Source organism: Rhinoderma darwinii, chromosome 4, assembly GCF_050947455.1.
Source record: "Rhinoderma darwinii isolate aRhiDar2 chromosome 4, aRhiDar2.hap1, whole genome shotgun sequence".
Taxonomy (NCBI): Eukaryota; Metazoa; Chordata; class Amphibia; order Anura; family Rhinodermatidae; genus Rhinoderma; species Rhinoderma darwinii.
The window spans coordinates 24,754,745-24,774,963 of record NC_134690.1 but is presented as its reverse complement, the minus strand read 5'-3'; the positions used below and the strand labels follow the sequence as shown (position 1 = coordinate 24,774,963).

Below are 20,219 nucleotides of genomic sequence, written 5' to 3'. Positions count from 1 at the left end.
CCAAATAAAAGGTTCTTCCACCCACTGTCTTGGTGTCCAGGATCTCCTTAATCTCAAAAGTCTCTGATGAACCACTGGGAGCCACTGCAGGAATAGAAGTCTTGGAGTAGCGGTTCCAGATCACCGACTTCAGCAGGGAGACATGGAAGGAATAGGGGATCTTGAAGGTAGGAGGCAGCCGAAGCTTGTAGGAAACAGGGTTGATTTGTTGCAAAATCTCGAAGAGTCCAAGGAACCTGGGAGAAAACTTGTACGATGGCACCCTCAGCAGGATATTCCTAGAGGACAGCCAGACCTTAGTGCCTGGAAGGAACTAGGGAGGCTCTCGTCTTCTTGTGTCTGCCTTTCTTTTTATTCTGTCGACCGCCAGCAGATAGAAGAATGGGCCTACTGCCAGATTTGTAGAAAGTCCCTGAATGCAGAGTCAGCTGCAGGCATCTGGGACGTAGTGGAAACAGGGAGAGGGATTCATGGGTGTTGGCCATAGACAATGAAGAATAGACTTAGTGGTGGACTCACTAGTGTGGTTGTTGTAGGAGAACTGCTGCACACAGTCATCATACTGCCTGGAGATAAAGTGTCGTAGATAGTTCTCCATAATCTGATTTATTCTCTCGACTTGACCATTAGACTGGGGATGAGAAAAAGTCAAGCTTCACACCGAGGAGTCTACAGAGGGCTCTCCAGAACTTTGAGGTGAACTGAAACCTCCGATCTAACACAATATGCAGAGGCAAGCCATGCAGACGGAAGATGTGTTGGATGAAGAGGTTGGCCAGTCGGGAAGCGGACGGTAGGCCGGTCAGTGGAACTAAATGAGCCATCTTGGAGAATTGGTCCACCACCACCCAGACCGTACTGCAACCAGCAGAGAGAGAGGCATGTCCGTTACAAAGTCCATAGCAATATGTTGCCAAGGGGCATCGGGCACAGGCAGTGGCTGGAGCAGGCCCGCCGGTTTGGCATGGGCAACTTTATTTGCTGCGCACACCGTGCAGGTGGAGACAAAGTCCATGATGTCTTTGGGCAGCGTGGGCCACCAGAACTGATGAGCAATCAGGTATCAGGTCTTACGGGCACCTGCGTGACCTGCCAGTTTGGAACTGTGTCCCCAGCGGAGGATTCTTCTTCTGTCTGCCAGACGCACAAAAGTCCTCCCCGGGGGAATGTCTCTAACTTGCAGGGGGTTGACAGGGATGATGCAGGATGGATTAATGATATTCTGTGAAGACTCCATAGAGTCCTCTTTCTCGAACGACCAGGACAAGGCACTCGGCCCTCACAGTCTTGTCCGCCGGACGGTTGTGGAGCTCAAACTGGAACCGGGCAAAGAACAGTGACCACCTGGCCTGACGGGGATTCAGTCGTTGGGCCGTCTGTAGATAAGTGAGGTTCTTGTGGTCCGTGAATATCAAGATGGGATGAACTGTGCCCTCTAATAGATGTCTCCACTCCTCCAGAGCCAATTTGATAGCCAGTAACTCCAGATTCCCAATCGAGTAGTTGCGTTCTATGGAAGAGAAGAGCTTAGAGTAATAGCCACATACCATTGACTTGCCCTTGGAACCTCACTGGAACAGGAGTGCACCAGCACCGACAGAGGAGGCGTCTACCTCCAATGAGAACTGTCGAGAAACATCTGGATGATGGAGGATAGACGCTGATGTGAAGAAACTTTTCAGGCTATTAAATCCGGCCTCCGCTTCTGGAGTCCATACGTTGGCGTTCATGCCTTTCTTGGTGAGGTTAGAGATAGAAGATGTCAGTGAGGAGAAGTTTGGAATGAACTGTCTGTAGAAATTGGCGAATCCCACGAAACGCCTTGAGGGCGTGGCCATTCCAGGACGGCCTTTACCTTTTCAGGATCCATCTTGAGACCTTGATTCGAGATGATGTAGCCCAGGAAGGGTAGAACATCTTTCTCAAACACGCACTTCTCCAACTTGGCGTACAGGCGATTCTCCCTTAACCGTAGCAAAACTTGACGGACATGTCTCCGATAAGTCATTGGATTTGGAGAAATAATCAAGATGTCATCAAGATAGACCACAACACAAACATAGAGGAGGTCACGGAAGATGTAATTTACGAACTCTTGGAAGACCGCGGGAGCATTACACAGGCCAAAGGGCATTACTAGATATTCATAGTGTCCGTCAAGTTAAATGCCGTCTTCCATTCGTCACCCCGGTGAATCTAAATTAGGTTGTAAGCCCCACGCTGGTCTAGCTTTGAAAAAATTTTGGCTTCACATATGCGATCAAACAGTTCAGCAATCAATGGCAACGGATACCTAATTTTTACCCTGATCTGGTTCAGACTCCGGTAGACGATGCAAGGACGCAGAGAACCATCTTTTTCTAGACGAAGAAGAACCCGGCTTTTGCCGGGGAAGAAGACTTCTGTATGAAGCCCCTCTCCAAGTTCTCCTTAACATAGGCGGACATGCACAGAATCTCTGGCAAGGAGAGAGGATATACTCTACCACGGGGAAGGGATGCACCAGGAACCAGGTTGATAGGACAGTCATACGCCCGGTGTGGGGGCAGCGTCTCCGCCTCTTTCTTGCTGAAGACATCCGAGAATGCAGAATAATGACAAGGCAATCTTGCCTAGGACTGAGGCAGAGGAGGCTGAGCAGAACGAATCTGTACGATGCAACAGTTAAGACACTTGGGACCCCACTGGAGAACCTCTCAAGAATTATAGTCCAGGACTGGGACATGTAGTCGGAGCCAAGGCAGGCCCAGCAGCACAGGATTGACGGCTTTAGCCAGGACAAAGAACGAGAGGAGCTCGGAATGGAGGGCTCCCACTTGGAGCCTCAGCGGCTTGGTCACAGCTACAATTGGGTCTAGCAGAGGTAGTCCATTCACAGATGCAACCATCAACGACCTCTCCAGAGGGGTTGTGGGCAATTGGAGATGATCCACCAGGTCTCTGCGAATGAAATTAGCAGCGGATTTAGAGTCCAGATACACAGAGACCAGATGCGTTTTCTCACCGGAACACTATGGCCACGGGAATGGACAATTGAGATGAAAGTTCTTCTTTACCCATGGTTTTCTCTCCCACCAACCCTAGATTCTGGGGCTTTTGAGGACACAGACGCACAAGATGGCCTCCGAGGCCATAATATAGACAAAGTCCCGAGGTGCGTCTGTGTTTTCTCTCCTGGGTAGACAGCTTAAACTGGTCCACCCTCACAGACTTCTAAGGAGGATAAGCATCTGAGGACAGCAGAGGTTGCTGCAAAGTAGGAAACGGACTAGAAGGTCCTCCCTCTCGATGAGCTTCTTGGAGCCATTCGCAGATCCTTATATCAATCTGGGAGGCCAGAAGGTTGAGGTCATCCAGGGTAGACAGTAAATCTCGAGCGGCAAGCTCGTCCTTAATCTTAGGAGACAGTCCCTGCCAGAATGTAGCCACCGGGGCCTCACTGTTCCAGAACAGCTCTCCTGCCAGGGTGCGGAAGTGGATGGCGTACTCGCCCACGGAGGTGTCTCCTTGGTGTAGGTTCAGCAAGGAGGTGGCTGCAGACAAGACTCGTAGAGGCACCTCAAAACACTGTGCAAAATGTCCATAGGAACCACTGGAAGTCACGGATCTCTGGTCCTTATCTCTGCCAGATAGTGTTCGCCCATGCAATGGCCCTGCGAGTGAGGAGAGAGAGAGAGAGACGATGAAAGCAACCCTTGCGCCATCAGACGAGAATGCCCTTGCATACATGCTTAAGTGGATCTGGCACTGGTTCAAAAATCCATGGCAGGTCCTCGCGTCTCCATCATACTGGTCAGGAAGCGGCAAAGAAAATAAGGGATCAGCACTGCCAGGAAGTGTAGTCGGAGGATCAGCACTGCCAGGAGGTGTAGTAGGAGGATTTGTACTGCCAGGAGGTGTAGTAGGAGGAACGGCAGCTTGCACCTCCAGCCAACGTGCAACATTGTTCAATGCCTTGAGGACTTGGTCCTGTCGAGACTGGAGGTCTAGTATATACGCCCGCATCTCTTGTGATGTTATCATGGTCTTGGATTGACCAGCGGGGTCCATGGCCTGAGCCTACTGTCACGTTGGTTACGGGAACCCACTGGGCCGTACCGCCTTGACGGTATGGCAGCTGGCCAACAGGACACAGGTCGTAGTCTATAGTTCGTATAAGTGTACCTGTGGTAGCTCAGACAGTAGCAGTGCAGCATGGTGGGTGCAGGACAACTGCAAGGAATGAAAGTTAACGGAGAGAGAAATGTCATGAGACTAATACGGTCTCCAGGAAATGGTAAAGTACAGCTCCTCCCAGGAGACCACAGAGCGACAGGGGAGCTATGTACAGATCTGTGTGCATAATATGCAGTGTTATACTCCGACTTTCTCTAGGCACTCATCAGTACAATAGAGCTGTTATATAGAGCTGTTACTGTATATGGCCTAGTATTATGTAAAGCATGAAAATCATTGATGAGTTATAACTTTCATGTTTATTGTGAAGCAATTCTCCCAATTGAAACTATTAATAAAACAAAGATTTAAAAAATAATAGAATTGTGACTTACCCTGACCCATGGGCTTCCCATGAGTCTGACATTTTCATTAATTAGACCAATAAGTCTCAGAATGGTCGGATCCTCATAATCAAATCTATTACTGAGCAGTATGGAGACAATGATATTGGCAGCAGCAGCATTAATACAGGTCAAATTATCAAATGGCTTCCCTGAAAAAATTTAAAAATAAATGTTTTTATTTAATGTTGTGTGTAACCAAAAATGACAAAAAGTAAAACAAAATATCTGAATTGTACATGTTAAGTTTATATTCACTGCTTTTTCTGCAAATCTCAATAAGGCAGAGAAGTATTTTGAAAATCCTGGACCCCAATGCAAGGTCTGTAACGGGGGCCCCACATACTATGTACTATTTATCATACTGGTGTCTTCCTATATGGCAAACCTTCGGGCACCAGTGCCCAGGTGTGACAGCCAACTCTGCACCCCTAAGCTCTGCCCCTGCAATAAGGTCTCCATGAAAGTAAACTAAAACAAACTTTGTCACATACCTCACCATTCTCGCCCCATCCTTCACCACCGGTCTCCTCAGTCTCCGTGGGGAGGAAAACAGTTGAGAATTGGTCAGTTATTTACACAACAAATATTATTATTTTTTACTTTTTGGCCTATAGAGAGAGATCTTGTTGATTCCTGGCAAACCTCTTTAATTTGCATTTCTTTTTACTGTACACCATATAATGTTACATGTGCTCAGAAATATTCCCATCCTCGAAATCAGCAACAGTTGGTATGTTGAACAGTTTATCTCATGAAGAAAACCCCATTCTATATACCTTATTGGTACAAATGGATATTATTAAGGGCGTCCCGCACTCGGGAATTCCTTCTATGAACCAGAATGAGCTGTGGCGGACCCGAAATTAGCTAATCGGCTGCGACTTCCCACAGTAAAATCAGTTTGTTGGGGTGGCAGGAACCAGAACCTGACTCATCTGATTCTAAAATAGTCTTATGACCTGCCCTGATACTCTGGTTTACACACCAAGATAGTCTCTCCTGCTGTATTCACCACCTACCACCCTGCTCCATCTAGGACCAGTCACCTATAGAAGACTAATTGATGGACAGCTGAATCTCAGTGATGGAGTTTAGGGTGAATATTCTGCTTTTATCTGCATCATCGTCTAGCCAGACCTAAGAGACTTCTGCTTCACTACTGCTGGACTGACCTGCCATAGATGTTTCCATGAACCGGTCCTCGCATCGCTGACTGATTACTATACAAGGAGAAGGCACTCCTACACTGAAGCAAGAACCCCAACATAACAGCCCACATGACAGTCCACATATATGTAGGAGAAAAAAGAAAAATTCCTCCTATAAAAAATTCAACTAATTTCAAAAGAAGACAAAATTTGGAAGAAAACGGTTATAATAGATGTAAAAATCGAATTACTTATTTTCATATGATCGTAACATCTGATGACTGATTCCTCCAAATAAAAGATGAAGTGGTATGGCCTAAAAATGCCTTTTGTGACCACCATGGGCTTATAAATATATTTGCTACATATATAAGGCATACTGCACCTTTTAAGTGATATTGTTCCGCTGTTATGTGCTATTGTTGTTGTTCTCATTGTTATTCTTATTCCCTCCACTAGGACAAAGATGGGAGAAGATATTCTGCATTGGGGAAAAGGGTGTCTATCTTACACTTTGCATCTATTGTATTTCTTGTTGCGTTTTTTTTAACATTTATTTGAGGTAGGACAAGGTGCTTGGCTTGTTCACACTTCTAAATCTACAGTGTCGGGATGTACGGCTCGGATGCCCTTTTGGGCAGCATTGGTGGCTCTTTTACAGGGTGATGGCACACATGCATGCGTGGGTACGCCATGCCAGGGGGTGGCGCAGGGACTATAAAAGAGCATTAGTCTGCCAGTCTATGTTGGGAGAAAGTTGGCGGACCTGAGCTGTGTACTCTGGATAAGGAGAGAGGTGTTGTTGCAAGAGAGCAAATGCATAAAATCTGCTCTGCAAGTGGAAGGAGTAAGAGAGACCAATTACTTAGAGCCAGAAATGAGGAGCCTGAGTTAGACTGGTGACTACCGACCTAGTCAGTACAACATTGTTGGAGCTGAGGTGGCAACAGGTTCTGAAGAGCGATCAGGGGTGGTGTGTGAGGCCCAGATGCATGGATAGCTTGGCAGGTCGGTGAATGGTACGTAACATAGACGTGGCCCAAAGACAGTCGGGGGAAGGTGTACCGGCAGTGGCCAGCATTGTGTAAAACTAAGGGGAGAGGCGATGTGGAGGTCTGTAGGGCCTGTGTGCAATGCAGCCAGATACCGCCAATAAAAAAAAGGGCACTAGGCCCAAAGTACACAGATGCAGCCACCATCTGAAGTCCTACTAGGTCCAAGCAGATAGCTCTTGTATAAAGTAAGGGGTGCCCTTGACCCTGTGTCTGCCAGTCACATCAGAACAAGCCAGCCATCTTGCCAACCTAATTCGTAACTAAGTCTGTGCCATTAATAGTGAGAAGATTGTACTGTATGTGCTGTATATCATAACCAATTTGGGTCAAAATAAAAAGAATTTACATCATTAGTGGCGGTGAGCACCGTCAGCACAAAAACTAACTGTACATATTTTTAAATGCAAAGTTAAGTTGTCTCTCTAACTTCCTGCTTCGTTTCATCTTTTCAGTAGTGGGGCCTGTTACAGATTTTGCATTGGTGACCAGGAGCTTGCTGCATACATGAATATACTGTATATCCTCCATTATTACAGGTAATTATAGAAATTAACCCCTTACCTTCATAGGATTTCAACTTCTGTACTAAACACTCAGCCTCTTCAATGATCTTGTTTTCTATAGTTTTCTTCCCCATTCCATAATCTCGTAATGTTGAGAGTGAAAATCTTCTCATCACTTTCCAATTCTCACCATTGGAAAAGACAACACCTGAATAAAATAAACGCATGTAATACCTATCCATACCACATCGTAAACCCTCAAGGACCGGCCGTTTTTTGGCTTTCCGGACGCATCTTTTATTTTTTTTATTGCTGAATTCCAAGAGCCAAATTTTTTTTATTTTCCCTTCGATGTATGCATGGTTTTTTTGCAGGACAAGCTGGATTTTTCAGAGGCACCACTTAGGGGTACATATAATATACTGAATGAATTTTATAAGAAAAATTTGGGGCGGAATGGAAAACACCAATTCTGTCACTGCTTTTCCGGATTTGTTCTTACACTGTTTACCATTTGGTATAAATAAGATCCTAACTACTCTATGGGCCATTACAAGTTTTATGAAAAAAAAAAATGTTGTCTTGTAGCAAAGAGCTATAACTTTTTTAGTTTTCTGTCGACGTAACTTTCTGAGGGCTTGTTTTATGTGGGATGAGTATTCATTTTCGGGAATATTGGACTTTACAATAGTCCTCTACTCTACATAATAGAGACGGGTCCTAATTTGAGTTATTGAGAATAAACTCAAAGGAAATAGAGCCTAGATGAACTAGAGCCGTTGTAGAGCAGGACGACCAAGGCAACTGACGGAATGGGTGGATTGCAGTACCAAGAAAGGTTATCAAACTTGGGGCTATTCACTTTAGAATAGAGACGGCTTAGGGGTGATCTGATTACAATGTACATATATATGGACAATACAGAGATCTTTCTAATGATCTATATATTCCTAGACCTGTCACCATAACAAAGGGGCATACTCTATGTCTAGAGGAAAGAAGGTTTCATAATCATCACAGACGGAGATTCTTTACTGTAGGAGCAGTGAGACTATGGAACTCTCTGGCACGGGATGTTGTGATGGTGGATTCATTCATGAAGCACCTTGATTTCTTTTTTGACAAATAAAATTGTCACAGCTTTGGGGTATGTGGACCGAGTGGGCCGGTCCGTCGTAGCGGAGTAGCAGCTGGCCAAACAATAGTCAATAAAAGTCTTTAGGCCAAGAGTCCCTGGATAAAATCTTAGGCAGGTACTTGGCGTAGCTGACGTTAGATGTAGCAGACATTTGGTGTAACAGACGTTTGGCACAGATGACACTTGTTACGAATGACACTCTTGACTCTGAGACTAGACTTCGTACTGGGACAAACACAATTACTGGATATGGGATACGGGGCACAGGGAACGGGGACACTGGATATAGAATACAACTTCGGGACCATTTGCAATGACGAACATGGGCAGACACAACAATGCTGAGGCAAGGAGGAAGATGGCAGAGTCCTTTTCATAGTTCCTGGTATGCTGAGATAGGATGGGGGAGATTTTCCTGGTGCGTGTGCTGGCCCTTTATTTGTGTCGAAATTCTAGGTATATAGAGGTAAATCAGGGCTCCATACACTGCTATGAGTGACGTATCTGTAACGTCTGACCTCAAACTCCTTCCATCCAGTCTACGCCCTTCTCTCCAAAGATGTCTGCACATATGGCCGTCCTGTTCCACAGACGTGGAGCTCAGTCCAGACTTAAGAAGCCAAAGTGCACGCAGGTGGGAGATTGAGCTGATTGCCCCCAGAGAACCCTGGGCTATAAGAAGGGCTGTGCTCTCCCTGCAGTGCCTGAGCGTTGTTTGTCATATCCTAGTTTGTCTAGCAAATAGTCTCCTAGTGTTTTCCAGTTCCAGTGTTCCCTGTTCCTGTATGCCGTATCCTGTATCCCGTGCTATCCTGTTCTAGTGCTGTGCTGTAGTGGTGCTCCGCTGTACCTATGCATGTCCTGCTGCTCCACGCCTGATGTCTACCCGCTGCCTAGTCCCAGCCGAGCCTCCCTTGCTACTGTCCGAGCTGCCACAGGTACCTTATACGAACTGTGACCTGTTGGCCAGCTGCCATACCGCCAAGGCGGTACGGCCCAGTGGGTCCACGTACACTACGTGACAGTATCATAGCTCAGCACAACTCTAAACTTGTATGGAGCTCCCGGCAACAGCTCCAATTTCTGTTTGTCCTGTCATGTATCCACTATAGCTTTTTCAAGTTTTACAATCTTTAAAATGCTTATTGTGTATCATTATTATATTTTATTCCTTTTTATTTTTTTTACTCTTTTAATAACTTTAATTTTACTAATTTTTGTATATATATATATAAATATATTATGTAGGCTCTGGCAGTTTCAATAACGGTAGGAGAAAGCAGTATAGAAAATTTAGTACAGCATCAATGGAAATCTGGAATATCAAATATTATGAATTATAAGATGGTCATAAAAAATATAAAACTTACTTGTAAGGGCAGAGAACCTCCAGTAAGAATACCCAATCTATTTTATCACATAATTTACTACATTCAATTTTTTTTTTCAATTTTACTGCATTTCTCAAATCTATTATAGATATTATTATTTTATTTTTTTCTAGTAGGGGGGCAAAGTCAGCAATTAAAAAAAATGGTTACCATTGTTCTTTATTAATTTCGCAATGACAGGTGCTTGGGGTCTGTCCGAAAATGCATCACCGTGGTTGATGAGTGCATCCTTAACAGTTTCATAACCGCACAGGACGACTGCTTTTGTCATGCCTATCTGGACACTGAAGACTGAGCCGTACGTCTTGGAAAGCTGTGAACACAAGATATTTAGGATTAACTTAAACGGTTGCCATGATTTAAATTCACCTTAAGCTTAAAGAAAATAAATTGAATCTCCACCTTTTACCACCATGTCATTTTAGGGTTCAAATTCTTACATACATAGTTAGTACGGCTGAAAAAAGACACATGTCCATCAAGTTCAACCAAGGGAAGGGAAAAGGGAAGGAAACATTTCTACACATAGGAGCTAATATTTTTTTGTTCTAGGAAATTATCTAACCCTTTTTTAAAGCCATCTACTGACCCTGCTGTGACCAGCTCCTGCGGTAGGCTATTCCATAAATTCACAGTTCTCACTGTAAAGAAGCCTTGTCGCCTCTGCAGCTTGAACCTTTTTTTCTCCAGACGGAGGGAGTGCCCCCTTGTTTTTTGAGGGGGTTTTACAAGGAACAGGATTTCACCATATTTTTTGTATGTGCCATTAATATATTTATATAAGTTAATCATGTCCCCCCTTAGTCGTCTTTTTTCAAGGCTAAATAGGTTTAATTCTTTCAATCTTTCCTCATAACTTAAATTCTCCATGCCCCTTATTAGCTTCGTTGCTCTTCTTTGTATTTTTTCCAACTCCAGGGCATCCTTTCTATGAACTGGAGCCCAGAACTGAACTGCATATTCTAGATGAGGCCTCACTAATGCTTTGTAAAGTGGCATTATTACATCCCTGTCCCGCGAGTCCATGCCTCTTTTAATACACGACAATATCCTGCTGGCCTTTGAAGCAGCTGATTGACACTGCATGCTGTTATTGAGTTTATGATTTACAAGTACACCCAGATCCTTCTCAACAAGTGAATCCGCCAGTGTAGCGCCCCCTAGGACATATGATGCATGCAGGTTGTTGGTACCAAGATGCATAACTTTACATTTATCTACATTAAACTTCATTTGCCAAGTGGACGCCCAAACACTTAGTTTGTTTAAATCTGCCTGTAATTCATGAACATCTTCCATAGTCTGAACTATATTACATAGCTTGGTGTCATCTGCAAAAATAGAAATAGTGCTATTAATCCCTTCCTCTATATCATTAATAAATAAGTTGAATAGTAGGGGTCCCAGCACTGAACCCTGGGGTACACCACTTATAACCGGGGACCATTCAGAGAAGGAATCATTGACCACAACCCTCTGGATACGGTCCTTGAGCCAATTCTCAATCCAATTACAAACTATATTTTCTAAACCTATAGTCCTTAATTTACCCATTAGGCGTCTATGGGGGACAGTGTCAAATGCCTTTGCAAAGTCCAAAAACACTAAATCCACAGCGGCCCCTCTGTCTAGACTTCTGCTCACCTCTTCATAAAAACAGATTAGGTTAGTTTGACAACTTCTGTCCTTAGTAAAACCGTGCTGGCTGTCACTTATAATGCTATTTATTGTCACATAATCCTGTATATAGTCCCTCAATAGCCCCTCAAACATTTTCCCCACGATGGATGTTAAGCTTACTGGTCTATAATTACCCGGGGAAGACCTAGAGCCCTTTTTGAAAATAGGCACCACATTTGCCCTAGCGGTTGAAGCTCTGTTTTATGATACAGAGCTTCAAATTCCCTGCATTGTGTTAAATGTTAAAATTCTGTCTGCCTTCAGCCACCACAAGGGGGAGCTTAAGGGCTTACTGCATACTGTCTATACATTAAACCCAATAATAACACAGTATTCAGTAAGTTCCTAAGTGCCCCCTAGTGGTGACTGAAGTAAACCAAAATTTTGTCATTAAAGGTAACCTGTCATTGACATTATGCTGCTCTCATTTAGGGCAGCATTTTGCAGTGACAGACACGCTGATCTCAGCAGTCTGTAACTGATTTGCTGAAGTAAAGCCATTGATGAGAGCTTACCTGCAGAGCCGGGGAGTGCCGCCAAAGATGAGTCCGGGGTTTCTCATGAGCTCCTGCTAGCTCCGTCCATTTTCTGCTAGCTCCGTCCATTTTCTGCTAGCTCGACCCACTCTTTGCTGATTAACAGATGTCTCCCTTTGCACAGTAATAGGGAGTCATCTGTCAATCAGCGGAGAGAGTGAGCAGAGCTAGCGGAAAGTGGGCGGAGACAGCGGCAGCTCAGCAATACGCCCGACTTTATATATATATATATATATATGTATTTATCTATTTACTTTCAAATGCCCTGGAAGGTAATTATGAGTCAACAGAAGGGCTCCCCATCAGGTCCCTCATCTATTAGTCAAAGACGGGAACTACTTCAAATAGTAAATCTGGCTCTGGAGGACGCAACACATCCATGCATTACATGGACAGTCTATTTATTTAAATTGGAAATGTGTAACGCTTTATTTTCCCTGTGGTGGCGCTGAAAGAAAATTCAAAACTTGCTGTTGGGTTCCCACACAGTTAGCGGGACTAGCTGTGATCATCTTATTGTCAGTGGTCCCTTCTAAAAAAAATTGGATCATTCAAAACTGATAATCTCTTTAACACTCATTGTAAAGCAAAGACATTTGAAATCCCTGAAGGTCCTCAGCATTTATTTGTAAAACGAGTCATATAAAAGTGAATTTCCAGTTATAGCTATAAAACTTCATGTGTCCATCATAAGATTAATGTCTTACTTAATTTTTCTTTGCATATAGTTCAGTGTAATATCTAGGAGAAGCCACAGAAAAAAGGGGCTGTGCATGTCTATGAAGCGTGTGTGACTCTGTGACTTAATAATAGTTTAATAACTGCAATAAATGAAACTGTAACCTAGATACTTCCTGTAACCAGCCACAAGAAAAAGCAGGTCAGGAATATAATTGACTTAAAGGCTATGTACACCTTTGAAACAAGTTTTCTTTTTTTTTTTTAAATAAAAATGTGTATCAGTGTGATTGATGCAACTTCGTAATTACATTTTATTAAAAAATATTTTTGCTTTTTGAGATACAGCTACTTTGTATCTTGTATACAGAGCAGCTGTATCTTGCGCTGAGACCTAAATATGTCAGGTCCATATAGACCCTCCTAAAGATAGTAGCTCCTGTAGATAGTGCACCACATACAGCCCCCGTAGATAGTGCCCCACATATAGCACCTGTACATAGTGACCTACATAGATGCCCCACATATAGCCCCCCTGTAGACAGTGCCCCACATATAGTCCCCCCTGTAGATAATGCTCCACATACAGCCCCCACATATAGCCCCCCTTGTAGTGTTCCACATATAGCCCCACACTTTTAACAGAAAAATACCTTTACATACTCACCAAAACAAGTTCCCACTCCATCCTTTTCAATGCAGCCCTGCTCACTTCTGAGCAGGTCTGCTGGGGCTGAATGATGCAAGCTGCTGCTTGTGTCGTTAAAAGGCGCTAAGTGATACGGGAAGTAATTCTGCCAGGCCAATAAGTGCATTTCAATGACATAAACGGCGCGATGACGACAACGCGCCGCTTGCGTTGTTGAAAGGAGGATTGGCAGGCTGCCTTGCTCTGTCATTCAACGATATCGTCCTATAGACGCAGGTACAATTATAGTGTAGGTAGGGGGTGACGGCTGGATTCAGTGGTGCCACCGCCCCTTTAGAGAGGCTGTAGGCCGCCGCCTGAGGCGAGATGCTCAACCCGCCTCATGGATGGTGCGGCCCTGCATTTAAGTTATGAACTTAGACGTGATCAGTAACAGCTCAATCCTGCGTGTCAGAGACCTGACTGATTCAGGTCTCAGCGCTAGATACAGCTGATCTGTATACAAGATACAAAGTAGCTGTATCTCAAAAAATAAAAAGATTTTTTGATAAAGTGTAATTACAAGGTTGCGGCAATCACACTGATATATATATATATATATCTATATATATATATAGATATATAGATATATGTATATATCTATATATCTATATATACATATATATATATATATATATATATATATATATATGAATTCTCATGTGAAAGTCCATTGGGTCAGATTTACTAGTAGTGTTTAAGATTTGAGATAGTGTAAACTTAGACAATAAAGTCAGAAGATGAGCCCAATAAATCAAAGTGGCTGTAATAAAAATTTGGCACATCTACAGTACTTAGACGTATTAGCGCCTGTTCACATCTGGGTTGGAAGTTCTGTTAGGAGAGTTTGCCCGACATACCAGAAAAAATAGTGCAGAATGCTTCGCTATTGTTTCCTGTAAAACGACAGACACTATAACAAAAACCTGATGGAATTCATAAAAGTCAATCAGTACCGTCGGGCGCCCATGGTATCCGTCATGTATGGGAACAACATTTTTGTTGTTCTGCTCCTCTGACGGAGCAGAGTAACGGGAACAGCAAAGCAGATGTGAACAGGCCCTTAGACACCTTTCTTTTCCTTATACCACCTCTTGTCTGGCTTAGTTTTGCTACACTTGGCGCACAGCGTTACATTTTAAACCACATCTCTTTCTCGCTAATCTACGCCTCAATGTCGAGTGCGGCACCAGAAATTGTCTAAAACAGTTAAAAAATGTGGCGCAAGTTGAATAGTAAATCTGTCCCATTATTTTTTATCTAAATGGATCCAAACCTTTGTGCCAATTTCCATCTGGAGATCATATATATTATAAGAACTCTATTTGAGAATTTTTGTATTACCTCCATGAATGTTTTATGGGGTTTCGACATGTCCAGCATGAGAACATTTCCCAGGATCGGTAAAGGTGTTGGTCCAGGTGGAAAATTTTTATAATTTCCATATTTCTGGTTCTTAAAAGCATTGGCCAAAAATAAGATGACAACAACGGAGATGAGAATTGTGATCAGGTCCATGGCAAATCAGAGTTCTGTAAAATGTAGAAAATTAAGACAAAACATCAGATATTCTTATGCCCAGATATTTCAAGTAGAACTTTCCTATGAGAGTTTTAATAACTTGCAACAAGCTGAAAGGTTTCCTATAAAATACAAAATTTTGTTATTAAATGTGCATACGTTTTTTTTCCAATACATCCAAAATAAAATGTAATGCAGCTTTAAAAATAGTCTTGATTAAAAAAACTTCTAACGTTTTGTTTCTACAGCTCCTATGCAGACCTATGTGTTTCCATGGTTACAGACTACAATCAAACCCTGTGTAGTCTGATTCTGCAATCATGTTTACTCTACTTTCTGTCCCTTCGTCTAGGTAACCTACAGACAAATAGAAGACTGGGAGATAGAAGAGCGTTGCCCTACATTCTCTTTGGATGAAAATGTCTGTACTTGGGTATTATACATCGCCATGAAAGTCCCAAATACACGTTATGGGGAAAACTGAAATCCAGAAACATTTTGTTACTGGGCATAAACAATATTAATAAAAATCTTCATATTTGGTATTATTTACACCGGAGAATAAGAAGATTATTTTCTGGTGGGGTAAATTCAATTGGTTAACCAGCTTTTAGGCAAGATTTAGGAGATCCATCAATGTGTTATCATTGGCGGGCTATACCTTTTGTGCAGTTGGTGCAGATGCACAGGGTCCAGAAGGTAAGGGGTGCACTGCCCCATAAAAGCATCTTGCTACTGTCTGTTAGCTTGCATGTAATGTTCTGAGCTAATGATTTTCATGGCTCACAGTTACTGGTGGATTTTGGTATGGTTAGAAAGACATAAAGGGGGGTTTCAATTCTGAGCTATTTGAGAGCAAGGGTTGCATATTCTTGCACAGGGACCCTCTACTATCTGTGTCTACCCATGCCCAGAACCTCCTTGATGCCCACCTATCAGGAGAAAGAATGGCCAGTGGCACCTTAACTGCAGTACTAAAATAGCAACTCTCTCGTCCATGTGGCTGTGACTGGTACTGCAGCTCAGTTATAGCTCAGCCTCATTCAAGTGCAACATAAGACAATGCTTTACACACAAACAAAACTGCGATGTATACTGCAGAAAAGGGGCCATCGGCCTCCAATAAGTGCTGCAGCCCCTTCTTTCTGATGATCAGTGGTGTTCCCGGTGGTCAGACCCCCAATAATCACACATTGATGTCCAATCCTAAGGACACCTAAAAATATTGTGGAAGACGGTTAAGGTAAACTTTCCAACTGACAGGTTCTCTTTAAAAAAAAGTAAATAAAATAAAAGAAAGTAAGAAATGGGTTGAATAAGAGAAGAAAAAACATTGTAAATAAAAAATAAAACAATCATGGCCTAACCTTTCATGTAAGGCTTCGTTCACATCTGCATCAGGGCTCCGTTCAGACGTTCCGTCTGAGCTTTCCGTCGGAACGGAGCCCTGACCGACACAAACGGAAACCATAGGTTTCAATGGTGACGGATCCGGTGCCAATGGTTTTGGTTTGTCTCCGTTGTGCAAGGGTTCCGTAGTTTTGACTGAATAATTAGCGCAGTCGATTACGTAGCCCTGACGCGACGCAGATGTGAATGAATCCTAACACAAATACTGTACTAGAATTGTCTAAGATCAGACATGCCTTCAAGAACTTGACATGGAACAAATGTGTCACTCATGAGATCACAGGACGGGGTGTAACAATAGTGAGGTTAGAGATTGCAGCAGCTGGGTATTGGGGCTCTTAAAAAGTTCCTCTGCTCCATGTGAGTGAGCCAATACTATGAGTCATGCACGATAGTTTGGGAACCCCTTTACAGATTTTGCTTTGGGGCCCAGGATGTTCAGGTCAATCTTACAGTATAATGAACGTCCACAAATCAGAGACTGATTATAAACAATTTTATTAACCCCTAGACAACTAGTACAAATTCCCCATGTAGCCTAAAATATATCCAAAAAAACAAGAAAACCCAATGTCCCTCAGAACTATAATTTCTGACAGAAGTGGATTTCACCTCCGTTTTTGGAAGTTCCAGAATGCAGATCTAATATTCGTTAATAGAGATATTGTTTATCTCTGCATTTTATGTTTTATGATTATGAAATAGTTCACTGCAATGGAAATTGATTGCTGATGTGCAGTATTCTCTCTCTCTTAAACAAAGCGGTTCTTCAGCAGCTGCAGTGTATTATATAGTACAATGATCCTGCTACTGCAGGACATTAAATTACACACCTCAGCTGCTGCAGAACATCATGATACATATCTCAGCTGCTGCAGAACATCATAATACACATCTCAGATCCTGCAGAACATTGAAATACACACCTCAGCTGCTGCAGAACATCATGATACATATCTCAACTGATGCAGAACGCTAAGGCCTCATGCTCACTTCAGTTATTTTCGTCAGGGTGCTATCCGTTCTTTAAATGGTCAGCACCCTGACACATTCATTTCAATAGGGCCATTCACACTTCCGCTGTTTTAACGGAACGGTGCGGCTGTTTCGTCAAAAATAGAACAGGTCCTACTCCTGTCCGTTTTTGAAGGAACAGTCTCGGCCTTTGCATTGATTTGGTCCTTGAAATACACACTTCAGCTGGTGCAGAACATCATAATACTCACCCCAGTTGCTGCAGAACCTCATAATACATACTTCAGATGCAGCAGCACATTGAAATACACATCTCAGCTGCTGCAGAACATCATAATACACATCTCAGCTGCTAAGGAACATCATAATAAACACCTCAGATGTGGCAGAACTTTATACTGCACACCTTAGCAGATGAATAACATAATAATACAAATCTCAGCTGCTGTGGAATTTCACTCATGTCAGCTGCTGCAGAACATCACAATACACACCTCAGCTGCTGTGGAACCTCATAATGCACATGTCATTTTGTACGGGGTGGTTCTTCAATAATTACAGAGGGCAGCAGTTTAAATGGGTTTTATTTAAACAAGTGGCAAACAGAGAGACGGAGCCGCGGCAAGTCGGGGGAGAAGCGGCTTGACCGGGTGGGGAGACACTGCTCATGCGCCAAGAGGCGGAGTTCGGCAGAAGAGCCGGACAAAGGAAGGAGAAAGAGCGTGTGAGCCGTGCTGAGGATGTCCGTGGAAGAGCTGATGGCGTGTGTGCGGAAGATGAGGGAGGATCGTGGGCAGGACTGGCTGGCGTTTCAGGTGTCCGGGATAAGGTCGGCAGCGGTAGGCCCCGGAGCGGCGGGCTGATGGGCGGAGACAGAGGACGGGGGGAAGCGAGGTGCGGCAAGAGACGAGGCCTGTGTCCAGACGAGGTCCTGTGCGGTCTGGCACATCACTCATCAGAGACAGGCAAGTGGATGCTGTGACTGCCGGGGAGGGGTAGCCTGGCCGCGTGTGATGGTGTGGATGGCGCTGGGCCACCTGAAGGTCTTGCACCAGCTGTGGTGGTGCAGCCCAGGGACGAAGATGAGTGAGCTCCTGAGGCTATGGCCGGGGCCCTTCCAGGGAGCTTGCGGCTTTGCGGATAGGTCGAGCCCGGGATGACCGTTTAGTTGATGTTCTCTGATTTGCCCGTAGGATGGAGGTGGGGACAGGATAAGCGAGACAATCGGTGACTGGGGACAGATTCCGGAGGTCAAGGGCGAGGACGGTCAGCAGGGAGAGGAGTCGGGTGGATCGTGAAAGTCGTTCCACCGGTGGAGCGGACAGGCACATCTCTGGAGGTTCGACTGTTCGGCACCGTCCGGAGCATGGTGTTGGAGTGGAATCGAGGAGGAGGTCTTCGGTTTATCACCAGTGCCGCAGGGTGGTCGCTCAATGTGGATGGACGCCGCTGGTGGGAGTCATGGTGATCTGAGTTGAAAGTGAAGCTGCAGTCCCTTCAATCGGTTTTCGGTAAGTTGAATTTTGCTTGCTGAGTCATTCCGATGTGTAGGATTTTTAGCAGACGTTTGTGCACGGCGACCTCGGGAGTGGTGGCTCACCATCATTATGTACGGATCACCAAGGCTCACCGGGAGGATCTCCAAGTGTGGGACAAATTTTTGGTGTCTTTCAACAGGGTTTTGGTTTTTCAAGCGAGTTTGGTGGATTCTGTGGAGTTGGGCCTTCAGACTGATGCGTCCGGTAGTGTGGGCTTTGGTGCTCTGCTAGGTGCTAGGGGGTGTGCGGCGAAATGGCCCTTGTCTGGTTCTTCGCTGCTGAGGATTTTGACCTTCTTGGAGCTGTTTCCGATTCTGGTGGCAGTGAATGTTTGGGAGGAGGAATTCACGAATAGGCGGCTGGTGTTTCTGTCTGACAACATGGGGGTGGTGCATGTGATTAATAATTTGTCTTCTGGTTCTGACCCGGTGGTGAGTTTGTTGAGGGTGTTGGTGTTGCAATGTTTACGTTTGAATGTGCATTTCCGGGCAAAACATGTACCCGGGGTTTTGAACGTTGCAGCTGACACCCTTTCCCGTTTTCAGTGGGCGCGCTTCCGAGAGGTGGCGCCAGAAGCCGAGGAGGTCAGATGCTCATTCCCTCCCTGCCTGTGGTCCGTGGTCGTGCTGTGATGGATGAACTGGTGCGGAATTTTTTGGCGCCGTCTACTTGGAAATGTTATGGCAAGGTCTGGGGTGCATTTATGACGTGGCGAAAGGAGTTTGGGAGTTCTGAAAGGCAGCCGGAGTCTCGCGAAGAGGCTCTTGAGGATTTTGTGGTACATTTGGTTGAATTGGGGGTGTCGGCATCTGATGTGGAACGAAATCTGTCAGCCCTGGCCTTCCACTTTAAATTGGTGGGATGGGATGACGTGACCAAAGGATTTAGAATACGGCAGGCCCTGAAAGGTTTGAAGCGCCAGAAGAAGTCGGTGGACACCAGGCGGCCGATTATGGCGGATCTATTGGGCAGTTTGATTGGGGGCTTGAATGGGATTTGTCTGTCAGGCTATGAGGTGGGGTTGTTTTTGTTAGTATTTTCTTGGGCCATTTCAGGGGAGTTGGTTAGTGGCAGTAAGACCCGCCCTGGGGGTATAAGGATGGAAGACGTGTCTAGGGGTGAGGGGGTAGTTAGAACATGGTTGCGGGGGTCAAAAACTGATCTACTTCAGAAAAAGGTTGCGGTGGTCCTTTCGGCCATCTCTGATTCCTGGATCTGCCCTGTGGCCAATTTTGAAGTTTTCCTGCGGGCTTGTGGGGTTGCTCTCACGGGTCCGCTGTTCATTCATGAGGATGGCGCCCCGCTGTCGCGTTACCAATTTTTAGCGGTACTCAGAAAGGGTATTGGTAGATTGGGGGACAAGGAAACTTGGCACGCATTCCTTTAGGGTATGGGC

At 44.5% G+C, this 20,219-nt stretch overlaps 1 protein-coding gene and 1 long non-coding RNA gene across 4 annotated transcripts in view; one reads left to right on the top strand and one right to left on the bottom strand.

The window, feature by feature from the left end:
* The window catches only part of LOC142759074 (uncharacterized), a 32,555-nt gene extending 22,399 nt beyond the window's left edge, over positions 1-10,156 (top strand). The window contains exons 2-3 of the long non-coding RNA XR_012883054.1: positions 7,218-7,301; positions 9,978-10,156. This is a non-coding gene — a long non-coding RNA (uncharacterized LOC142759074). The remainder of the gene's footprint in view (positions 1-7,217; positions 7,302-9,977) is intronic.
* The window catches only part of LOC142759072 (cytochrome P450 2C14-like), a 60,772-nt gene that overhangs the window by 8,111 nt on the left and 32,442 nt on the right, over positions 1-20,219 (bottom strand). For all 3 annotated transcript variants that reach the window (XM_075860918.1, XM_075860920.1, XM_075860919.1), the window contains 4 exons: positions 14,724-14,911; positions 9,948-10,110; positions 7,327-7,476; positions 4,551-4,711 (listed from right to left, as the gene is read on the bottom strand). In XM_075860918.1, the coding sequence (XP_075717033.1) occupies positions 4,551-4,711; positions 7,327-7,476; positions 9,948-10,110; positions 14,724-14,897 (648 nt within the window). In that variant the 5' untranslated portion in view covers positions 14,898-14,911. The remainder of the gene's footprint in view (positions 1-4,550; positions 4,712-7,326; positions 7,477-9,947; positions 10,111-14,723; positions 14,912-20,219) is intronic.